Genomic DNA, 20362 nt, shown 5'->3' with positions numbered 1-20362 from the left:
TGCTGCCTTCATTCCCTTTGCTTGGCCCATAAGGTGACCAGATGTCCCAATTTTTATAGAGACAGTTGCAACATTTGAGGCTTTGTTTTATGTGGGCTCCTACTAGCTCCAACCCAATTTTCCACACGTGCTGTCTGTTTGCCCTCCTTTACAAGGAGCTGTGTTTTGTCCACGTCTTTGCACAACTCATCCCTTTCTTGGCCCTTCCCTCTGCAGCTGGAAGCAGCTCCTGTTGCTCCCCACCCCCACAGCATGGAAAGGTGGCTAATATAACCCAGGCTTCTTCCTGCAGCCAGGCAGTGGTTAAGGAGACATTGTGCACTGGGTCCCTCAGGCACCTGCAGTGGTGGTTGAGATGCGGCAGAAAGGAGGAGGAAGAGGAGAAGAAAGTGCTGACACCAAACCCCCGCCCAGGGAGAGAGATGGAAGGTCCAGTGCAGCCTGGCTCCTTCTCTTCCCTGCCAGTCACAGTGCTGCCATCCTGGCTTGGCGGCATCTCCTCCTGTAACGCAGCCTTCCACACATGTATAGCAGCAGCCTGATATGGTAGGACAGCCTCCTATATGTGCCCCTGATGGCAGGATCTGGGGGGCACAGTCAGGGCACAGGGGCTCAGCCCACTCCAGACAGCCCAAGCTACCTGTCAAAGGCAAGGGAAGGCTCACACTGAAGAAGGCACAGGGAGTAAGCGTGAGGCCATGCTGCAGACCACAAAGCCATATGACTTGTGCTCCACTCCTCCTCCTGGTGTCATTTGTGCTGACAGAAATTACACCAGAACCTTTAAAAATTTCTCTCTCTCTCTCTCTCTCTCACACACACACACACAGAGTCTACAGTTATGCGTTGCTTCTGTTGATAGGCCCAGAAGTATGGAACTCACTGTCAGGAGAAGTACGAACAACCACTAACCCTAAGCCCACCACTTCGCCCAGGCTTTCTCACAACATTCTCAGTCTTATTTTTTTAAGCCAACACTTTTAAGGCTGCTTGCTAGTATCAGGACCAGGAGAGAGCAGGAACACTGTCATCTTAAGTAACCAGAGGTACTCAGCTGCTCTGGTTAGATAGCGAGCCATGCACCTACCTGAAATTAACAGACTAGAATAGAATGTTTTAAACATTTAAAGGTCCAAGCAAGCAAAAAAACTGCTTGGCAGGCCTAATCTTTCAGGCTCACCTGACTTTACCGTACACCCATCAGCACTCTGCTCATCCAGGGCTGCTTCCACAAATACTACTGGGCCTCCAGTGTTCTTCCCAAATGCAGGCAATTACCATGCAGTTAAAAATACATTATGCTGCAAGGATAAATTATCTATTGGCAAGAGGGGCAGTAAAGTGCCAACGAGAGGTCCTAGAATGATAATTTAATGTTAAGCCTTAAGGAGGGACCCCTCCCTCTGCCCTACAAGCCTGATCCTGTAAAGCGGCATCAAAATTTTCTCTGTCACGTTTACTTCGTTTTTGAACTCTTTGGGGGCAGGGACTGTCTTTCTGGTTCTGTGTTTCTACAGCACCCAGTACCATGGCACCCCTGCCCATCTCCAAGGCACTGCTGCAAGGCAAACAATAGATAATGATAGTTTAGATGTGAATGTTTCATAATATTTTCTGATTATTTTCTTTTATTCATCACTCACTTGAGTTTCTTGAAGGCCTCCCTGCCACCAGCCACGTACTGCTCCCCGCTCTGGAGCTCCTCCAGCTGCCGTACGCGATGCCCACCTCGAGGGGTGTAGATGCTACGCACTGCCCCAAAAGGTGCCTTCACCCCACCTGTCACTTCTGTCAGGAAGACCTCGAAATTGGACACCTTCTTTTCATGGATGATCAGCCGGTGCCCCGGGAAGAACGGGTCCCCGTTGCGATACACCAACACACTCTTCACCATCGGCTGTGACAGCCAGGTCGGCTTGGTGCTGGAGCAACTCATGTTCAACTCCTCTTGCTGCAGCTGGACACTCAGTGCTGCCTTCCAGGCACTGTCTGCACCTGTTTATCCAACAAGAATGTTCCTCTATCACGCACACTGTCAAATACCTATGATGCATGAACTGTGTACACAAATGCACATAATACCTGCCCCCCAAGGACCACCTCCAATAAGCAAAGCCCTCTCTAAATCAACCAGGGAGGGATTAGAGCCTCCCTAAGGTTTCCCGTTCAATTCTGTTCTAGCCCTTAAAGAGCAACATTTGCCAGGCAACCGATTCTTGCTGTTCCCTGGAGCCTGGAGCAGCTAACACAGATTACACTAAACCATATTTTAAAAACTTATATACAAAGCTAAAGGAAGAAAAAAAAAGGCAACTGAGCATAGTAAGAACCCCATAGTTCTGCCAGGGACTAGGCTGCCTAGCTTTGCACTTGCAGCTCTCTTCTTTTGGAAGTAGTTTCACTCTGTTGCTCTGGAAACTTTATCCTCCTTCTTATTCCCTCCCCTTCCCACCTCAAAAGGCAAAAAAAAAAAAAAAAAAGGAGAAAACCCAGCCAAGCGAGAGAGGCTGCCAGAGTGCAACAAACTACAGATTAAGCCTAAACACTTCAACTGTATCAAGCTGGACAAGCAATCAGAAAGGCCAGGGCATGGAGGGAGTCAGGCACAAATATTTTAGTTGGAAAAAAAATTGCATGACATTCATGACTATTTCAGAATTGTTTACCTGGCCCTGTGCAATGGGGAGGGCAGAAATGGTTTAGGAAAAACTGCAGAAAACACATTGAAGAAGCTGTTTAGTGCATTTCATCTGCTCATCTCTCTTTCAGATGAACTACATGGAAACAGCCAGAGCCTCTTAGGAGTGTGGGATGCATGGGCCTCCTAGGCCTCATGTGAGCAGGGACATAAGAGGATGCTCAGGGCAAGAGCAGCAAGTGCATCATTCAAACACCGAGAGCCTGTCAGAGGGAAGAGAAGCTGCAGGGCAGACAGGGGACAAAGGCAATCCCAGTAAGGAGCGGTGAGGCAAGAGGACTGGAAGCACAGGGAGCGACACCTGGCTGGAAGGAGATTCTTACTCTCCCTCACGCTCAGCGCGTGCATGTGTCTCTCTCTCACGCTGCCTAGCACTCAGCTCGAGCTACCCGGCACATCACACGGCCCCTGCGGGTGTGCCTTGTGCTCCTCTCTGGGGCTCCAGGGGATGGAGTGAGAAGGGAGAGGCACAAGCCCTGGTGGTTGGTTCTTGCTGTTGCTCCAGGAGCTTCTCCTGGGGATGAGGGGAGGGGGAGAATGTTGATATCTGACACAGTTTCCATAGCGACCCAGGTAGATCAAGAGCAGGGGAGCCCAGATGCACTGCTGAGAAGGCACAGTTGAAAAGAGCAGGGCTGCAGCCCCCAGTGGGAACCAGAGGGAGCCTCAATGGCTGGAGGAAAGCTTGTGAGAGCCGGAAAGAGAGTGGGGGAGGTTGGAGGAGAGCTTGTGGGCACCTGAGGCAGAGGAAGCCATAAAGAGACGAAGTCTAAGGGCTAAACATCAGGCAGAAATTTAGTCAGCACATCTCTTACACTGCACAATGCAATATCAGAATGCCCATAAACTCTCGTTGGCTATGGCACACACAGCAACAGCAAGCATTTATAGAGACAGACAATACAGCCATGCTGCAAGACAGCAGTTCCAGATTGTTTACTGTCTTCATTGTTATCTTGTTATTCATGTAAATAAATGTTTTCCCCTTTGTAACAGACACCCCGCTCATACACAAGGTGTACAAGAGAGGAGTGAAGGAGACTTCTACCCTCCCCACATACCTGCACAAGGGAAGATCTACTGTCCACTCATCCAGCTCCCTTTTCAAAGAAAGAATGTACTAGAAGCAAAGATGTTGAGTGTGTTAGAACTGTGCCTGGGTACAGGAACTGGTGAAGCAGCACAATTTTTTTTTACTGAAGCTGTTATTCTTTACTTACTGTTACAGGTTTGATAAGAAAGGCCTTTACTGGTGTTTCTTGTTTGTTCTAAGATAATGTTAAACTGCCCACTCTGTTTTGAGACATCTCTCTTTAATTTTATCCCTTGCAAGGAATTGGTTTCAATGTCTTCAAAATATGAGACACTCTGTTACATACAATATTGCTGGAAAGTCTAACTTCAAAAGAAGAAGGGCTTCACCCTCAAGAGATCTTCACTGCTTTGGGTTCTAGGTCCCCAAATAGGTGCCATAAATAATTAAAATAATGACAGTGTGAGGATTCACTAGTTAGTGGTCAGTCCTGCAGCCATTACCTACACAAGCAGTATTCCTGAAGTTATTACTTTCCCAGATAAGGATTGGGCCTTAGAGTTTGTACACTCATTCAAAGACATAAAGTGCCATGTAATTGCTAAGCATTATTATTAGACTTTAAAACGGTCACAGGAAATCCTTTCACCATGGACACTTGGCTATCTCTCTTAAAAATCTACATGGGAGGAAAAATTTCACTGGAACAAGAGACAGCTGAAGAACAGCCCTTATATTTTGCATCTGGAAACTCCTCCTGGATTCCTTTTTACAGGGACTTGTTTACTCACTCTCAAAAATAAAATAGACTTTTACTGGTCTCCTTTAAGACCAGATTCCCTAAAAGTTCCACTGACACAGCACAGAATCAAGTACAAGCCACTACAAATGATGGTTGGGGTGGGGGAGAGAACATATACATTTTCTAATTTTTCCTTTCCTTGTCTTCAGATATTAAGAACATTCACATGAAAGCTGAATTGTTGTATCTTTTTGCTGCTTATTCCTCACTTGAATTCAAAACCTGACTGGACTACAATCAATATATCAGTATGGCTGGGATCAAGTTCTCTGAATATATAAATTAAAAAAATCATAGGCTGCGTCAACACTCATCCCCCTTTCGGAGGAGGAATGCAAAACGAGGAAGATTGAAAATGTAAATGAAGCACTGATTTACAGATCTCACACCTCATTTGCATAATCTCAGGTGATCACGTTTCTGGAAGAGACTTTTCTGAAAACAAAAACAGCCATGTAGATGGGGTTCCTTCAGGAAAAAAAACCCACTTTCGAAAGAACCCTTCTTCCTATTTTGTTTCAGAAAGAAGGGTTCTTTCAAAAACTTTCTTTTTCCCCCGAAGGAACCCCATCTACACGGCTGTTTTCGTTACAGGAAAAGTCTCTTTCGGAAACATTATCCTGTGAGAATATGCAAATAAGGCATGGAGATTTGTAAATCAGTGCTTCATTTGCATTTTTGATCTCCCTCATTTGCATTCCTCCTCTGAAAGGGGAATGGAGTGTAGCCATAGCCCCTGTGTGTATTGGTTTGTTGCCTAGATGAGCAATACGTGTAATTACGTACATAAGCCTAAAGAAGTCTTTCCAGTTAAATTATGCATACAATGTTGCTGCTTTTTTATTTTCTTTGGTCCTTCTACTCCCTGAATGGGCCAGATCTGCTGAAGATAACACAAGGATAAAGTCCACTCGTACAATGATAAAGTAAGGCAGGAATAAGCTCATTCCTTCAAATTTAATTCACTCTGGGATATTTGTATTCCTTACCACTATGTCTACACTACAGAGTTATTTCAAAATAATGGCCATTTTCTAAATAACTTTGCGAGCATCTATACTACACACATGCTATTTTTAAACAAAATCAGAATAGCAGGGGCATTATTTCAAAACCCTCACTGCAGGAGGAATAATGTCTATTTCAAAATAAGCTATTTTGGACTAGCTATTCTGGAATAGCTTATTTTGAAATATGGCTGCAGTGTAGATGTAGCCTAAGTGGAGAGCTTTCTAACTAACCCAACACTAACATACAGTTGCCCTAAACGCCAGAAATAATCCATTCCCTTGTGAGAGGTCAGATAGCTCCCATAAGCTAAACCAACTCCTATTGAGCTAGAGACTGACCTTCCTTGGTATAACATCAGCCAATAGAAATACAGAAGAAACCATGTGACTTATCCAATTTAGCTTATTCTTCTAAACCAGAATTGAATTGAATGTACTTCATGAATAATAGCCTGGTAAAGTCTGTGACCATCTTAGGGCCAATAAAGTTTACAAAAACAATCTGCAGAAAGGTATTGAGACAGACAAACCTAGCACAAACCATTTGTGATTTACAGACAAGGTCCAAACTCAGCACTTTTAATTTTGAGCTCTTTTGACAAATGTTTCATATAATTCAACACGAAACAGTGACGTACATAACATACATATTAATATCCAAATTCAACTTCCATTAAAGATAACAGAAAGACTCCCATTCACTTCGATGGGTCTAACATCAGACCTTAATATAGGAGCAGTGTGGCACATTTATCCTAAATTACTTCTATCTTTTCAAAAGTAAATGACCTTTGGCATGAAATTTCCTTTCTTGTTTTTAATTAAAGGTAATTTCTGGTGTGTACAAAATTGCTAAAATTCTTTATGGGTATCTTTGCATTATCCAATCAGAATAGAAGATGTTTTATAATAAGTTTTTTAATATATTTTTATTACTTAAATTTATATATATATATATATTATATAATAATAATATATAAAATCGACATAATGAATGAAAGTGTTTTATATATGTGAATACATTTTGATGACAAATAGCAAAAATTTTTACCCTAAAAATATAACGTGCTAGCAACGAATGACTTTCTGTTACGTTTTTAATACTGCATGTGCTGTTGTACACAGAACACTGCACAATAAAACATTGCATGAGTCAGTTAAAACCTTGATCCCACTGGACCTTCCCCAAACCAGGTCTAGTAGAACTGTAAAACCTGACAGAAGATTAACAGAAAATGTACCCAATTTCATCTAAATGTCTTTTACTGGCTTGCTTTTCCCATTGATTGTTGCAAGATCAAAACTGCTCTGTTCCCTCACACCTGGCAATTAGAAAATGGTGATTACATTGAACAAACTGATTTCGCCACACATGATGATCCAAACATACAGGAATTTTTCCCCTGCTTTTTATCTTGACTTTTATGAAGGAAAAATCACCCCCTGCTGTGAATTGCAAGGAAGGCAGTTAACCATTACAAGAGTAATTTAAGGCTGAGTGATGTCAGACATTCTAATGTTACTGGTTAAGTTATATTGCTCCACTTTTGCAACTTTTGATCTGATTTATAAGGGAGAGAACTACACTGCAGCAGTATTACTACCCTCCTATCCACTGCTGTCTAGTTATCAGATCATTCATCTAGATACAAAATGAAGAAAAGTAAAAATATTTCAACATTCTGGTTATACAAGGCAAAAGTGGATGACCTTGGTACTGTTGCAGAGTGAAGTATAATCTATCAGCCAATTTGTCAGTTATCCAGTGCCAGATTCAGCCTTCCCTATTGACCTGAGGCCCAATTCTCACAGTCACTCGATATCCCTTTATAATGCACTGACAAAATAAAGGAGAAAGAGCCCCACGAATACCCTATCTGCAAGGGGCTATCCCAGTTGGCACAAAGCTGATCCAAGGGATGACAGTCTCACTTACTCCAGCCTCTTTACATCTGATAGAGGGGTCAGAGCTGTGTAAAACGGCCCAGGGTGCAGGAGAATTTCCCAGACCAAGCTCTGCCCCAACCAGCCATACAGCTGTGTTCTGAGGACTCCTCACACACCCGGCTGGCACACCAGGCATGGTCATGGCAGCTGGGGGATGTGGGACATGCTATGGTAATATTGCAGAGATTCTGGGCACTGCTGCAGCCCATAGGCTAATGGTCTTCAAACTTTGGGGCATGCCCCCTGGGGTGGGGGGCATGGGGGCAGGAGGGAGGCACAGAAGGACCCAAGCCAACTTCCATAGGAAGCAGGAGGGGAGCACCACCCAGCCCTGATATGCTCCCTGCTCCACTTCAGCCCCACCAATATCCCCAGGCTCAAGCCTGGCGCTGGCCTTGCCAGCAGCTCATGGCCTCAAGCCCACTCCCAGCCATGGCCTTTGGCACCAACTGTAAGACCACCCCTGGCTATAGCCCCTGATTGTAGCCCCAGCCCTGAGCACAGCCACAGGTTCAATTACCACCCGACTTCCAAACGCAGTCCCAACTCTGGCCCTGGTCCCTGCCCCTGACCAGGGCCTGGCTGAGGTCCCAGCTGTCACATTGGCCCCATTTCCAACTGTACAGCTGCTCCTTGCTGTAGCCCCTGCAGCTGTGGATGCAGCCCTTCTCCCCTGGACCTGACTGTGGCCCCCACCGCAGCTCCGCCATAGCCATGTCCCAGTCCCAGCCAGGGACCTGAGCTCTGTTCCCAAAGCCCAGCCCAGCTCCTGACTGTAGGTCCACTCCCAGCCCTGACCACAGCCCCATTCCTGGCCCTGGCAGGGTGTGTATGATGTAAGGGGGTGGGGGCACAACCAAAAACATCCGGGAAGCAATGCCAGAGGCTGCCAGGGGAGGCTTTTGTAACATAGACAGGTTCTCAAGGCTGTCAGGGACCTTGCCAGTCCCAGCACAGCTAAAGCTGCCAGGTGTCCAAGTTTTCACTGGTGGCTCCAGTCGGACCATTAAAAGTCTGGTCAGTGGCACAGGGGGCAGCCAGGGCTAAAGCAGACTACCTACCCACCCTGGCTCTGTGCAGCTCCCTGAAATGGCCGCCAGGTCGTTGGGGCCCTTAGATGCATGGGGGAGGGGGGATCCATACACTGCCCCCTCTCGAAGTGCTGGTTCTGCAGTTCCACGTGGCAGGATGTGAAACCAATGGGAGCTGCAGTAAGTGCTGCCAGGACCCCAAAACACCTCCCACATGCCAACCCCTGGTCCTGCCTCAGCCCAGAGTATCCTGTTGAACAAACAAACTCTCTTTCCCAGACTCCACATCTCAGACACATCCTGCACCCCAAGTCCCCTTCCCAGCCTGGAGCTCTCACATGCACTGTAGACCCCTCATTCCCAGCCCCAACCGAGAGCCTGTACTCACTGCCAGAGCCTTTACCTCCTGCCCTAGCCTGGAGTTCTTTCCTGCCCCCCACAATTTCCGGCCTCACCAGAGCCTAAACCTTCAGCTGGAACTCTCACCTCACTCCTGCTCCCCATCCCCTGCCTGGTGAAAGTGAGTGAGGAACAATGAGTTACAGATGTGGGGGTGGAGCTGGCAGGGGAAGAGCATTGGAGAAGGGGCAGGAAATGGGCAGGGCCTTGGGGAAGAAGTGTTCCACTTTGTGCAATTAAAAAGTTGGCAGCCCTAAGCACAGCCCAGGACTAGAAGGGCACAAAGGTGCGAAAAGCCACCTTACCCTCTGTCCTCTGGACTGTGAGTTCTGTGCTAAGCCTCAAAGAATTGCAACATGGACTCTCAAAGGCTCTTGACAGACCCTGCTCCCCAGCTTCCCTATGTAAGACAAAAATAGGGGATGTAGTTGGAGTTCACTGGGGTATTGCTATTTTCTGATTCACATTAGCTCATGAAACAAAGGATTAAACAAAAATAAATACTTGAAAGCTTTCACATTCCCACCAACCTGTAATATTTCAGGGCTGGCTATTTCTCCAGTCTTCCTCTGTGCTTCCCTCTGGTGTCAGGTCTCATGTCTTCACAGTAGGAACCAAGTATGACAACAGAACTAGGTTTTCAGCTAGGGCTGTCAGCTAACTGCAGTTAATGCCAAACAAATTAACTGAATTTTAAAAATTAATTGTTATTAATCAGAGTTTTAATCTAACTGTTAAATTATGATCAAATTCCAGTATGAATGTGTCAAACAGTACGGATGATTTTCTACATTTTCAAGTATTTTGAGTTGAAATTTCTACATTTTTCAAATATACTGATTTCTCTTAAAACAAAGATCACAAAGCATACAGCGCTCACCTTATTTTTATTACAAATATTTGCACTCTGGAAAAAAAAAGGAACAGTATTTTTCAGTTCGCCTCAGACAAGCACTGTAGTGCATCTTCTTTATCACAAAAGTGCAGCTCACAAATGTAGATTTTTTTTTACATAACTGCACTCAAAGACAATGTAAAATTTTAGAGCCTACGTGTCCACTCGCTTCCACTTCTTGTTCAGTCAATCACTCAAACAAATAAGTTTGCTTACATTTATGGGAGACACCACTGCCTGCTACTTTCTTATGTCACCTGAAAGTGAAAACGTGTTCACAGGGCACTTTTGTAACTGGTGATGTAATGTATTTACATGTCAAGTATGCTAAATATTCATCTGCCACTTCATGGTTCAACTTGTAGATTTTTTTTTTACAGTGACAATATTTGTGATAAAATATAATAATATAAAGTGAGCACTGTACCTTTTGAATTCCGCATTGTAAATTAAATAATTATATAAATGCAAATGTACAACACATATAATAAATATGCATTAGTATTGCATTATTATTTAACAGTTCAGTTAAAACTGTGATTAGTCAAAAATAATATTTTAGTTGCTCAACAGTCTGATTTTCAACACACTCTTGCCTAAGTCTCAGCATTTCATGGAAACTTAGAAAGCCCCAGCTGCTTCAGATCTCCACTGCAGGGACCAACAGTATCTCTTGCCAGTTTGCTCATCTGAATAGCTCCTGATGACAGCTTCATTTGCTCCCCTCTCCAACTCCTGTGCTGTAGGGCCTGTCTTATTATTCACTCCAAAATTCTTTGTTCCAATCTCCTACCTGGATTCTGCCTCCCCACCCTTCTGAACCCAGCATGGTTGCCAATAAAACTGCAATGAGAATGACACCTTTAAGTCAAGTACACAGAGATCTTACAGGGCTACATCCCCTCATCTAGATATTTGCCTAGTTCTACAACAGTCTACCAAAAAAAAAAAGCTCTGGCTAAGTCAGTACACTGACTTGTTTACTACTCCACATACTATACACTGAAACTTAAGTACAATATTTATATTCCACCTGATTTATTTTATAATTACATGGTAAAAATGAGAAAGGAAGCTATTGGTTAGGAATAGCATGCTGTGATACTTCTGGATTTTTTGTCTGATTTTGTAAGCAACTAGTTATTAAATGAGGTGAAACCGGTGGGTACATAAGACAACTCAGCCTCCTAAAAGGGGTACAGTATTCAGGAAGGTGGAGAACCACTGCTTTAAATATCACTGAGTAGAACTATCTGAAAGTATCATCCACTTTCCTGCATACATCTTAAGTTACCCTAGTTTGAAATAATTCTTTGTGTTCATTTAGCACGTATCACAGTAGCATTCAAAACAATAGTGAGAATTATAATATTCATAAAAGCATTACAAGCATCCCTCCATCCTCAGACTAGTCTTATGGGATCATACACCAGACCCACTCCAGCTGCTGCTGATCAACACAAATTAAATGAGTTCCTATACATACCAAATTCTTCATCAGACAAATTCTGCCCTGATTTAGACCAGGGTAATCCCAGTTCCCAAATCAAGCATGGGATCTGTCTCCCAATTGCATAATTAAGATAAACACAGGACAGACAGCCCTGGCTGCTTGGATAATATTTGTAAAAGCATTGGATGCACCATGGGTTATTTGTGTGCACTGTGAATGACTGTTGAATGTTGGGAACCATTAGGAAAGGATGACAGAAAACAACATACAGCCTTTATGTAAATCCATGGCACGCCCACATCTTAACCACTGCCTGTAAATGTGTTTGCCACAGCTCAAAAAAGATATATTGGAATTGGAAAGGTTTAGAAACGGGCAATGTAACTGATGAGGGGTACAGGACCTCTTCCATATAAAGAAAGACTAATAAGACTTGGAGTTTCCTACTTACAAAAGAGATGACTAAGGGGCAATACAACACAGCTACATAAAATCATGAGTGGTATGAAGAAAGGAAATAAGGAAGTGTTATTTACTCCTTCCCAGTGCCCAAGAACTAGGGGTCACCAAATGAAATTAATAGACAGCACATTTAAAACAAACAAAATGAAGTATTTCTTTATACAACACACAGTCAAACTGTGGAACTCTGCCAAACAATGTCGTGAAGACTAAGATATAAAAAGCCTATGCCACAGCAACTTCGATCACTTACACAATTCCCAGACCAAAATACATTAAAATACAATGAGGCTAAGTCTACACTTACCAAAAACTTCAAAATGGCCATGCTAATGGCCAGATCAAAGAATACTGATAAGGTGCTGAAATGCATATCCAGCGCCTCATTAGCAAGCCACCGGCTGCAGCACTTTGAAATTGCTGCGTTTTGCTCCCACGCGGCTCGGCTACACGGGGCCCTTTTTGAAACGTTGAAATCCCCTTATTCCTATGACCTGATAGGAATATTTTGTTAGTCTTTAAAGTGCTACTGGACTGCTTTTTTGTTTTGATAGTGTATAGACTAGCATGGCTATCTCTCTGTTACCATTCACCTTTTGTTATGTTTAAGTATCCTTGGCATCCAAAATTAAATTCAATACTGCTGCACATACTGCCACCTACTGTGACCCAACAAAATTAAGGCCAAAACATTTCCATTGGTTTCAGTGGGCTTTGGATCAAACCCTAACCTAGATGCCAAATTCTGCTTTCAAATGTAGCTGAGTTCAAGTTGGAATAACTCTCTTGGCATCAATATATGTATCACAGTCTAGGAACTGAGAACTGTGAGCTAGCTTCATTACAGCCTTGCACCTTGTGAAATCACTGCACTTGTGAATAGTGACAATAAAACATTGCTGTTTTGATTGGTATTTCCATACGACTACACAAATATCTTCAGAAAGGGGCAGTGACAGGAGAAGTGGGAGCTGGCTGAGGCCAAGTTCAGCTGTCTGTTACACTTACGTAAGTTCAGCATAACTCAAATGAAGTCCCTTGAAAGCAGAATTTGGCTAAGTTCTCTTGGCTTCCTTGACCACAGGATGCTATTCCAGGAAGGACTGCTGGGCAGGGATGGTGTTCACCTTTCGAGGAGGGGAAAGACCGCATTTGGACACAGACTGGCTAACCTAGTGAGGAGGGCTTTAAACTAGGTTTGATGGGAGCAGGGGAGCAAAGCCCACAGGTAAGTGGAGAACATGGAAACCTGGGTGATGGGTCAGAAATGGGAGGCAACATGGGCAACAATGTCAGAGTAAAAAGACGGTCAGGGCAAAACAGGGAGGCAAGATCAAATCAATATCTTAGATGCCTGTATACAAATGCAAAAAGTATGGGTAATAAGCAGGAAGAACTGGAAGTGCTAATAAATAAATATAACTATGACATCATTGGCATCACAGAAACTTGGTGGGATAATACACATGATTGGAATGTTGGTATTGAAGGGTACAGCCTGCTTAGGAAGGATAGACAGGGAAGAAAGGGGGGAGGTGTTGCCTTTTACATTAAAAATGTACACATTTGGACTGAGGTGGAGATGGACATAGGAGATGGACGTGTTGAGAGTCTCTGGATTAGACTAAGAGGGGTAAAAAACAAGGGTGATGTCCTACTAGGTGTCTACTACAGGCCACCTAGCCAGGTGGAAGAGGTGGATGAGGCTTTTTTTAAACAACTAACAAAGTCAAGCAGGGCCCCAGATTTGGTGGTGATGGGGGACTTCAACTATCCAGATATACGTTGGGAAACTAATACAGCGTGGCACAGACTATCCAGTAAGTTCTTGGATTGTACTGGAGACAATTTTTTATTCCAAAAGGTTGAAAAAGCTACCAGGGGGAAGCTGTTTTGGATTTGATTTTAATAAATAGGGAGGAATTGGTAGAGAACTGGAAGGTGGAAGGCAGCTTGGGTGAAAGTGATCATGAAATCATAGAGTTCACGATCCTAAGGAAGGGTAGAACAGAAAACAGCAAAATAGAGATAATGGATTTCAGGAGGGCAGATTTTGGTAAACTCAGAGAGCTGGTAGGTAAGGTCCCATGGGAAGCAAAACTGAGAGGAAAAACAGCTGAGGAGAGCTGGCAGTTTTTCAAAGGGACATTATTAAGGGCCCAAAAGCAAGCTATCCCGCTGTGTAGAAAAGAGAGAAAATATGGAAAAAGACTGTCTTGGCTTTACCAGGAGATCTTGCATGATCTCAAAATAAAAAAGGAATTGTATAAAAAATGGAAACAAGGAAAAATTACAAAGGATGAATATAGGCAAACAACACAAGAATGCAGGAGCAAGATTAGAAAGGCTAAGGCACAAAACAAGCTCAAACTAGTTACAGGCATAAAGGGAAACAAGAAGGCTTTTTATAAATATATTAGAAACAAGAGGAAGACCAGGGACAGAGTAGGGCCATTGCTTAGTGAGAAGGGAGAAACAGGAACAGGGAACTTGGAAATGGCAGAGATGCTTAGTGACTTCTTTGTTTCGGTCTTCACAGAGAAGTCTGATGAAGGAATGCCCGACATAGTGAATGCTAGTGGGAAAGGGGTAGGGTTAGAAGTTGAAATAAAAAAAGAACAAGTTAAAAATCACTTAGGAAAATTAGATGTCTGCAAGTCACCGGGGCCTGATGAAATGCACCCTAGAATACTCAAGGAGCTGATGGAGGAGGTATCTGAGCCTTTATCTATCATCTTTGGAAAATCATGGGAGACAGGAGAGATTCCAGAAGACTGGAAAAGGGCAAATATAGTGCCCATCTATAAAAAGGGGAATAAGAATAACCCAGGAAACTACAGGCCAGTCAGCTTAACTTCAGTGCCAGGAAAGATAATGGAGCAGGTAATTAAAGAAATTATCTGCAAGCACTTGGAAGGTGGTAAGGTAATAGGAAACAGCTAGCATGGGTTTGTAAAGAATAAATCTTGTCAAACTAATCTGATAGCTTTCTTTGATAGGATAACAAGCCTGGTGGATAGGGGAGAAGCGGTAGATGTGGTATACCTAGACTTTAGTAAAGCATTTGATACGGTCTCTCATGATATTCTTATCAAAAAACTACGCAAATACAATTTAGATGAGGCTACTATAAGGTGGGTGCATAACTGGTTGGATAACCGTACCCAGAGAGTAGTTCTTAATGGTTCTCAATCCTGCTGGAAAAGTGTAACAAGTGCGGTTCCGCAGGGTCTGTATTCGGACCGGTTCTGTTCAATGTCTTCATCAATGATTTAGATATTGGCATAGAAAGTATGCTTATGAAGTTTGCAGATGATACCAAGTTGGGAGGGGTTGCAACTGCTTTGGAGAATAGGGTCATAATTCAAAATGATCTGAATGAACTGGAGAAATGGTCGGAGGTAAACAGGATGAAGTTTAATAAGGACAAATGCAAAGTGCTCCACTTGGGAAGGAACAGTCAGTTTCACACATGGGGAAGAATGGGGAGAGACTGTCTAGGAACAACTACAGCAGAAAGGGATCTAGGGATTTATAGTGGACTACAAGCTAAATATGAGTTAACAGTGTGATGCTGTTGCAAAAAAAGCAAACATGATTCTGGGATGCATTAACAGGTGTGTTGTGAACAAGACATGAGAAGTCATTCTTCCGCTCTATTCTGCGCTGGTTAGGCCTCAGCTGGAGTATTGTGTCCAGTTCTAGGCACCGCAGTTCAAAAAAGATGTGGAGAAAGTAGAGAGGGTCCAGAAAAGAGCGACAAGAATGATTAAAGGTCTAGAGAATGCGACCTATGAAAAAAGGTTGAAAGAATTGGACTTGTTTCGTTAGGAAAAGAGAAGATTGAGGGGAGACATGATAGCGGTTTTCAGGTATCTAAAAGGGTGTCATAAGGAGGAAGGAGAAAACTTGTTCTTCTTGGCCTCTGAGGAGAGAACAAGAGGCAACGGGCTTAAACTGCAACAAGGGAGGTTTAGGTTGGACATTAGGAAAAAGTTCCTTGCTGTCAGGGCGGTCAAACAGTGGAATAAATTGCCAAGGGAGGTTGTGGAATCTCCATCGCTGGAGATATTTAAGAACAGGTTAGATAGATGTCTGTCAGGGATGGTTTAGATAGTACTTGGTCCTGCCATTGGGGCAGGGGGCTAGACTCGATGGCCTCTCGAGGTCCCTTCCAGTCCTAGTGTTCTATGATTCTATGATTCTACCTCTGAAGGTTCAGGGCCTGATTTAATAATGCATCTAAACATGTCCTCATGTCCATCTCTGTCCAGGAACACATTTACGCAAATAAGCATTTCCTTAAAGTTTAGCACATGCTTAGGCACCCGTCTTGAACAGAGGCCACTGTCACTAACAGGATCACTGCTCAGAATATTTGCAGTTCTTGATTCAAAGAAATACAGTATAATAACCATAGGCAGCAGCTGGCCAACTGAGGGTCATATTTAATTTAGGTTTCCAGCTCAGCTGTTCTTTTTCCATTTAGTACTACAGGAATAAAGACTGCAGATTATACCAAGATGGGAGGGGTTGCAAGTGCTTTGGAGAATAGGGCCAGAATTCAGTGAGGACAAATGCAAAGTAATCCACTTAAGAGGGAACAATCTGTTTCATGCACACAAAATGAGAAATGAGTCTCCAGGAAAGAGTACTGAAAAAGGGATCTAGGGGTTAGAGTGGACCACAAGCCAAATATGAGTTAACCATGTGACTCTGTTGCAAAAAAACCCAAACCTCCTTCTGGGATGCATTAATAAAAGTGTTGTAGGCAAAACATAAGAAGTAATTCTTCACTCTACTCTGCACTGATTAGGTCTCAGCTGGAGTATTGTGTCCAGGTCTGAGCACCACATGTCATGAAAGATGTGAAGAAATTGAAGAAAGTCCAGAGAAGAGCAACAAAAATGATTAAAGGTCTAGAAACATGAGCTATGAGGGAAGATTGAAATAACTGCATTTGTTTTGTTTGGGAAAGACAAGACTGGGGGGGACATCATTAGAGCTTTCAAGTACTTTAAAGGGTGTTGGAAGAGGGAGAAGAATTATTCTCCCTAACTCTGACAAGAAGCAATGGGAATAAATTGCAGCAAGAGAGGTTTAGGCTGGACATTAGGAAAAACTTCCTAACTGCCAGGGTTAACCACTGGAATAAATTTTCTAGGAAGGCTGCGGAATTACCATCATTGGAGATTTTTAAGAGCAGGGGTTAGACAAACACCTTTCAGGGATGATCTAGATGCTTCTTGGTCCTAGAACGAGTGCAGGGAACTGACTTCTTGATGACTTCTTGAGATCCCTTCCAGTTATAGTATTCTGTGTGATTCTGTGGATCTCTAAGTGCCACACTGATGATAAAATATAATGCTAAAAGTTTGGTTTGCAGGGGAGGGTTGCATTGATCCAATCTAACGTGTGAGAGGCAGATGAAAGAAAAAGTTCGTTTGCTGTTTTAATTTCATTATAGCTTTGTACACAAAAGAATACTTAGAAAGCACAATGTGGTGCTGGTGAAGGGACAGGATGATTAGGGCCTGCCCACCCCTCAGTTATTCCTATTCAGTTGTTTGCATGCCCACAGCTGGAGTTATGCAGGAAGAGCTTTAAATTCCGACCCTAACTTAATCCTTGGTATTTTCTAGTGCAGACATGGGTGGCAGATACCATAGGCCAGGGGAGGCTGTGCTTCCCCAAATGGCATGGCCTGACCCACACTCCCCGCACGTCCGGGAGTGAGTTCCTAACATGGGCCAGGCTGGGGCTTGGGCTTGGGCTTGGGCTTGGGCTTGGGCTTGGGCTTGGGCTGGATGGCCTGCCGCCTGAGACTCAGGGAGACTCAGGCAGGCTGGTGTTTACCCCTTGCTCCAGAGCTGGGGTTGGGGGCGCTGGGGTGAGTGCGTCAGCAGCCATGGTGAGGGTGCTCTGACAGAGGATGGACAAAAGTGGAGAGGACAAAGGCCAACCTCCCCTTAGCCCCACCCCAATTCACCTGCAGCTGAGGAGTGCAGACAAGCACTAATGTAACTTGAGCCTCAGTTGATTAATTCAACTTGTTGCTTAGATGTCTGCTTGAAATTATCTGGTTCATATGCTTACAAGATCTTTGGTTAGGGCAGAATATCTCTGCTGAGCTCAACTTGGGAAAGCCCCATTTCACCATCAGGCTGTCCTGCCCCAGATCCCAGTCTCACCATCCAAGTTGGCACACCTCCTGCACCTGCAGGGGCCAGTTTGTAGAACCATCAGGAGGGCCCTAGTCCAATGGAGTCCAAAGGGAATTGAAAGACTTCCACACTTGTGGTTGGTGTCTTTCTGTATTTGCCACAGCCCCGCCTCCCCAGCCAGGCTGCCCCAGCAACCCTTAAACAAACGCCCTCCCCAAGAGACAGGCTCCCCTTACTCCGCGCCCCCAAATAAATGCTGGAGATTCACCAGAGCCATGAAGGCTGGAGGAGCTGCTGCCGTGGCTGGGGCTGGAGGAGTTGCTGCCGTGGCTGGGGCTGGAGGAGCCGCTGGGGCCACCACTGCAGGCGGGGCTGCCAGAGCTGGAGGCAAGTGGTGACTGACAACCATACTGGACATCACAGTCCGAGTCAATGCTGCAATAGAGTAAACTCTTTCTTATCCAGCAACCCCGAGACCAGCAGATTGCCTGATATTCAAATATTCTGGATAACAGAGTGATATATCTAGCAATACATAACACTCCAAAAACAACCCCACAAAATTAGATATTAACAAACAAAAATGTATGCTGAGTACTTTATTTACCAACAACAGTAGTACTGCACACTCTAAACTTGTACTGTATTTGCTGTATTTATTTGTATTTACTTTCACTATACTGTGCTTATGGAAAATGTAACTAAAATTTACTTACAGTTAAAATGCCAGTTATCTGAGCGTTCCAGATGATAGAATGCCAGATATGAAAGAGTTTACTGTATTTGGTTTGTTGCAAACACTACAGATCTTTTAAAAAATATTGGAGAACGGACTTTGCTCAAGCTCTTTAGCAGCCAAATTTGCCATGAAAAGAGTTAGTGAAGAAGAGCTCAGGTCAGGCAACTCTAGGATTAGGTCTACACTTCCCGGAGTCAACATACCCAAAATCAGTTTCTTCTGCCATCCCAGCATCAGACTGACTTGAGGGATACTTACTTTTCACAGCAGTGAGGTGTACCAAGGTCATAGGTGGAGCCCTAATGCTTTGATTAAGGGCAGCCTCTCTAGAGCCGTGTCTACACATGCACGCTACTTCGAAGTAGCGGCACTAACTTCGAAATAGCACCCGTCACGGCTACACGTGTCGGGCGCTATTTCGAAGTTAACATCGACGTTAACATCGACGTTAGGCGGCGAGACGTCGAAGCCGCTAACCCCATGAGGGGATAGGAATAGCAACGTCGAAGTAGGGACCGTGTAGTCGTTGCACGTCCCGCAACATCGAAATTGTGGGGTCCGCCATGGCGGCCATCAGCTGAGGGGTTGAGAGACGCTCTCTCTCCAGCCCCTGCGGGGCTCTATGGTCACCGTGTGCAGCAGCCCTTAGCCCAGAGCTTCTAGCTGCTGCTGCCGCAGCTGGGGATCCATGCTGCATGCACAGGGTCTGCAACCAGTTGTCGGCTCTGTGGATCTTGTGTTGTTTAGTGCAACTGTGTCTGGGAGGGGCCCTTTAAGGGAGCGGCTTGCTGTTGAGTCCGCCCTGTGACCCTGTCTGCAGCTGTGCCTGGCAACCTTATTTTGATGTGTGCTACTTTGGCGTGTAGACGTTCCCTCGCTGCGCCTATTTCGATGTGGTGCTGCGCGACGTCGATGTTGAACGTCGACGTTGCCAGCCCTGGAGGACGTGTAGACGTTATTCTAGCCTATTTCGATGTCGCTACATCGAAATAAGCTACTTCGAAGTAGGCTTCACGTGTAGACGTAGCCTAGGTGTGCTAAATCGAACCCTGGAAGATTGATGGCTACCATTTATCTGCCAGTTAAGTGTAGCCTAGTGTTTCTTAAACTATGTTCCACAGAACACTGGTGTTCTTTGAACAACTCGCAGGTGTGCCACACGCATCTGACGCTTTTTGATATCAGACACTGATGGTCTGTATTTTCTGTTATTAAAACCAGACACAGTTACTACTTCCTTGCTATGGTACCTGATTAAATTACTTCATTACCACAAAAATAACTGCAAAGTTGCTTACTTCAAAGTACATTTTCAAAGTCGAGCATCTCCACACATCCTACTTCAAGAGTAAAGACTTCAAAGTAAAGGCTTCAAAGATGGGCTCCCTACTTGGAAGTTAACTTCAAAGTAAGGGAAAAATGTGCGTAGACTCTCTGCTGGCTACTTCTATGTCATGATTAACTTCGAAGTTACTTGCTAGTGTAGACGCACCCAATTTTGGTTTTGCTGTGCATGTTGCTGTTTGCTGCTGAGGTTCTTTGGTCTGACAATTTTTTCAAGCAATGGTTCATAGGCGCGGCTCCCGCACACGCTGGGTGGTGCCCTGCTCTCGGCATGTCTAAGACACACTGGTGCAGCACGGCCGTGCCTCACACACCAGAGCGCCAAGCGGGCAGGCGGGTTCCAGGAGGCCAATCGCTTCCCTCGGGCCGCCTTAGGCGCGCCCCG

The 20362-nt window shown here is 44.4% G+C and overlaps 1 protein-coding gene across 1 annotated transcript in view; it reads right to left on the bottom strand.

The window, feature by feature from the left end:
- Positions 1-2381, bottom strand: part of DCDC2 (doublecortin domain containing 2) — a 105190-nt gene extending 102809 nt beyond the window's left edge. The window contains 1 exon segment of the mRNA XM_074987591.1: positions 1644-2381. Within this exon segment, the coding sequence (XP_074843692.1) occupies positions 1644-1936 (293 nt within the window). The 5' untranslated portion in view covers positions 1937-2381.
- Positions 2382-20362: the final 17981 nt, after the last annotated feature.

The sequence above is a fragment of the Carettochelys insculpta genome, chromosome 2 (assembly GCF_033958435.1).
Source record: "Carettochelys insculpta isolate YL-2023 chromosome 2, ASM3395843v1, whole genome shotgun sequence".
Taxonomy (NCBI): Eukaryota; Metazoa; Chordata; order Testudines; family Carettochelyidae; genus Carettochelys; species Carettochelys insculpta.
The sequence above is the reverse complement of the archived record's forward strand: the minus strand, read 5'-3'. Positions and strand labels throughout refer to the sequence as shown.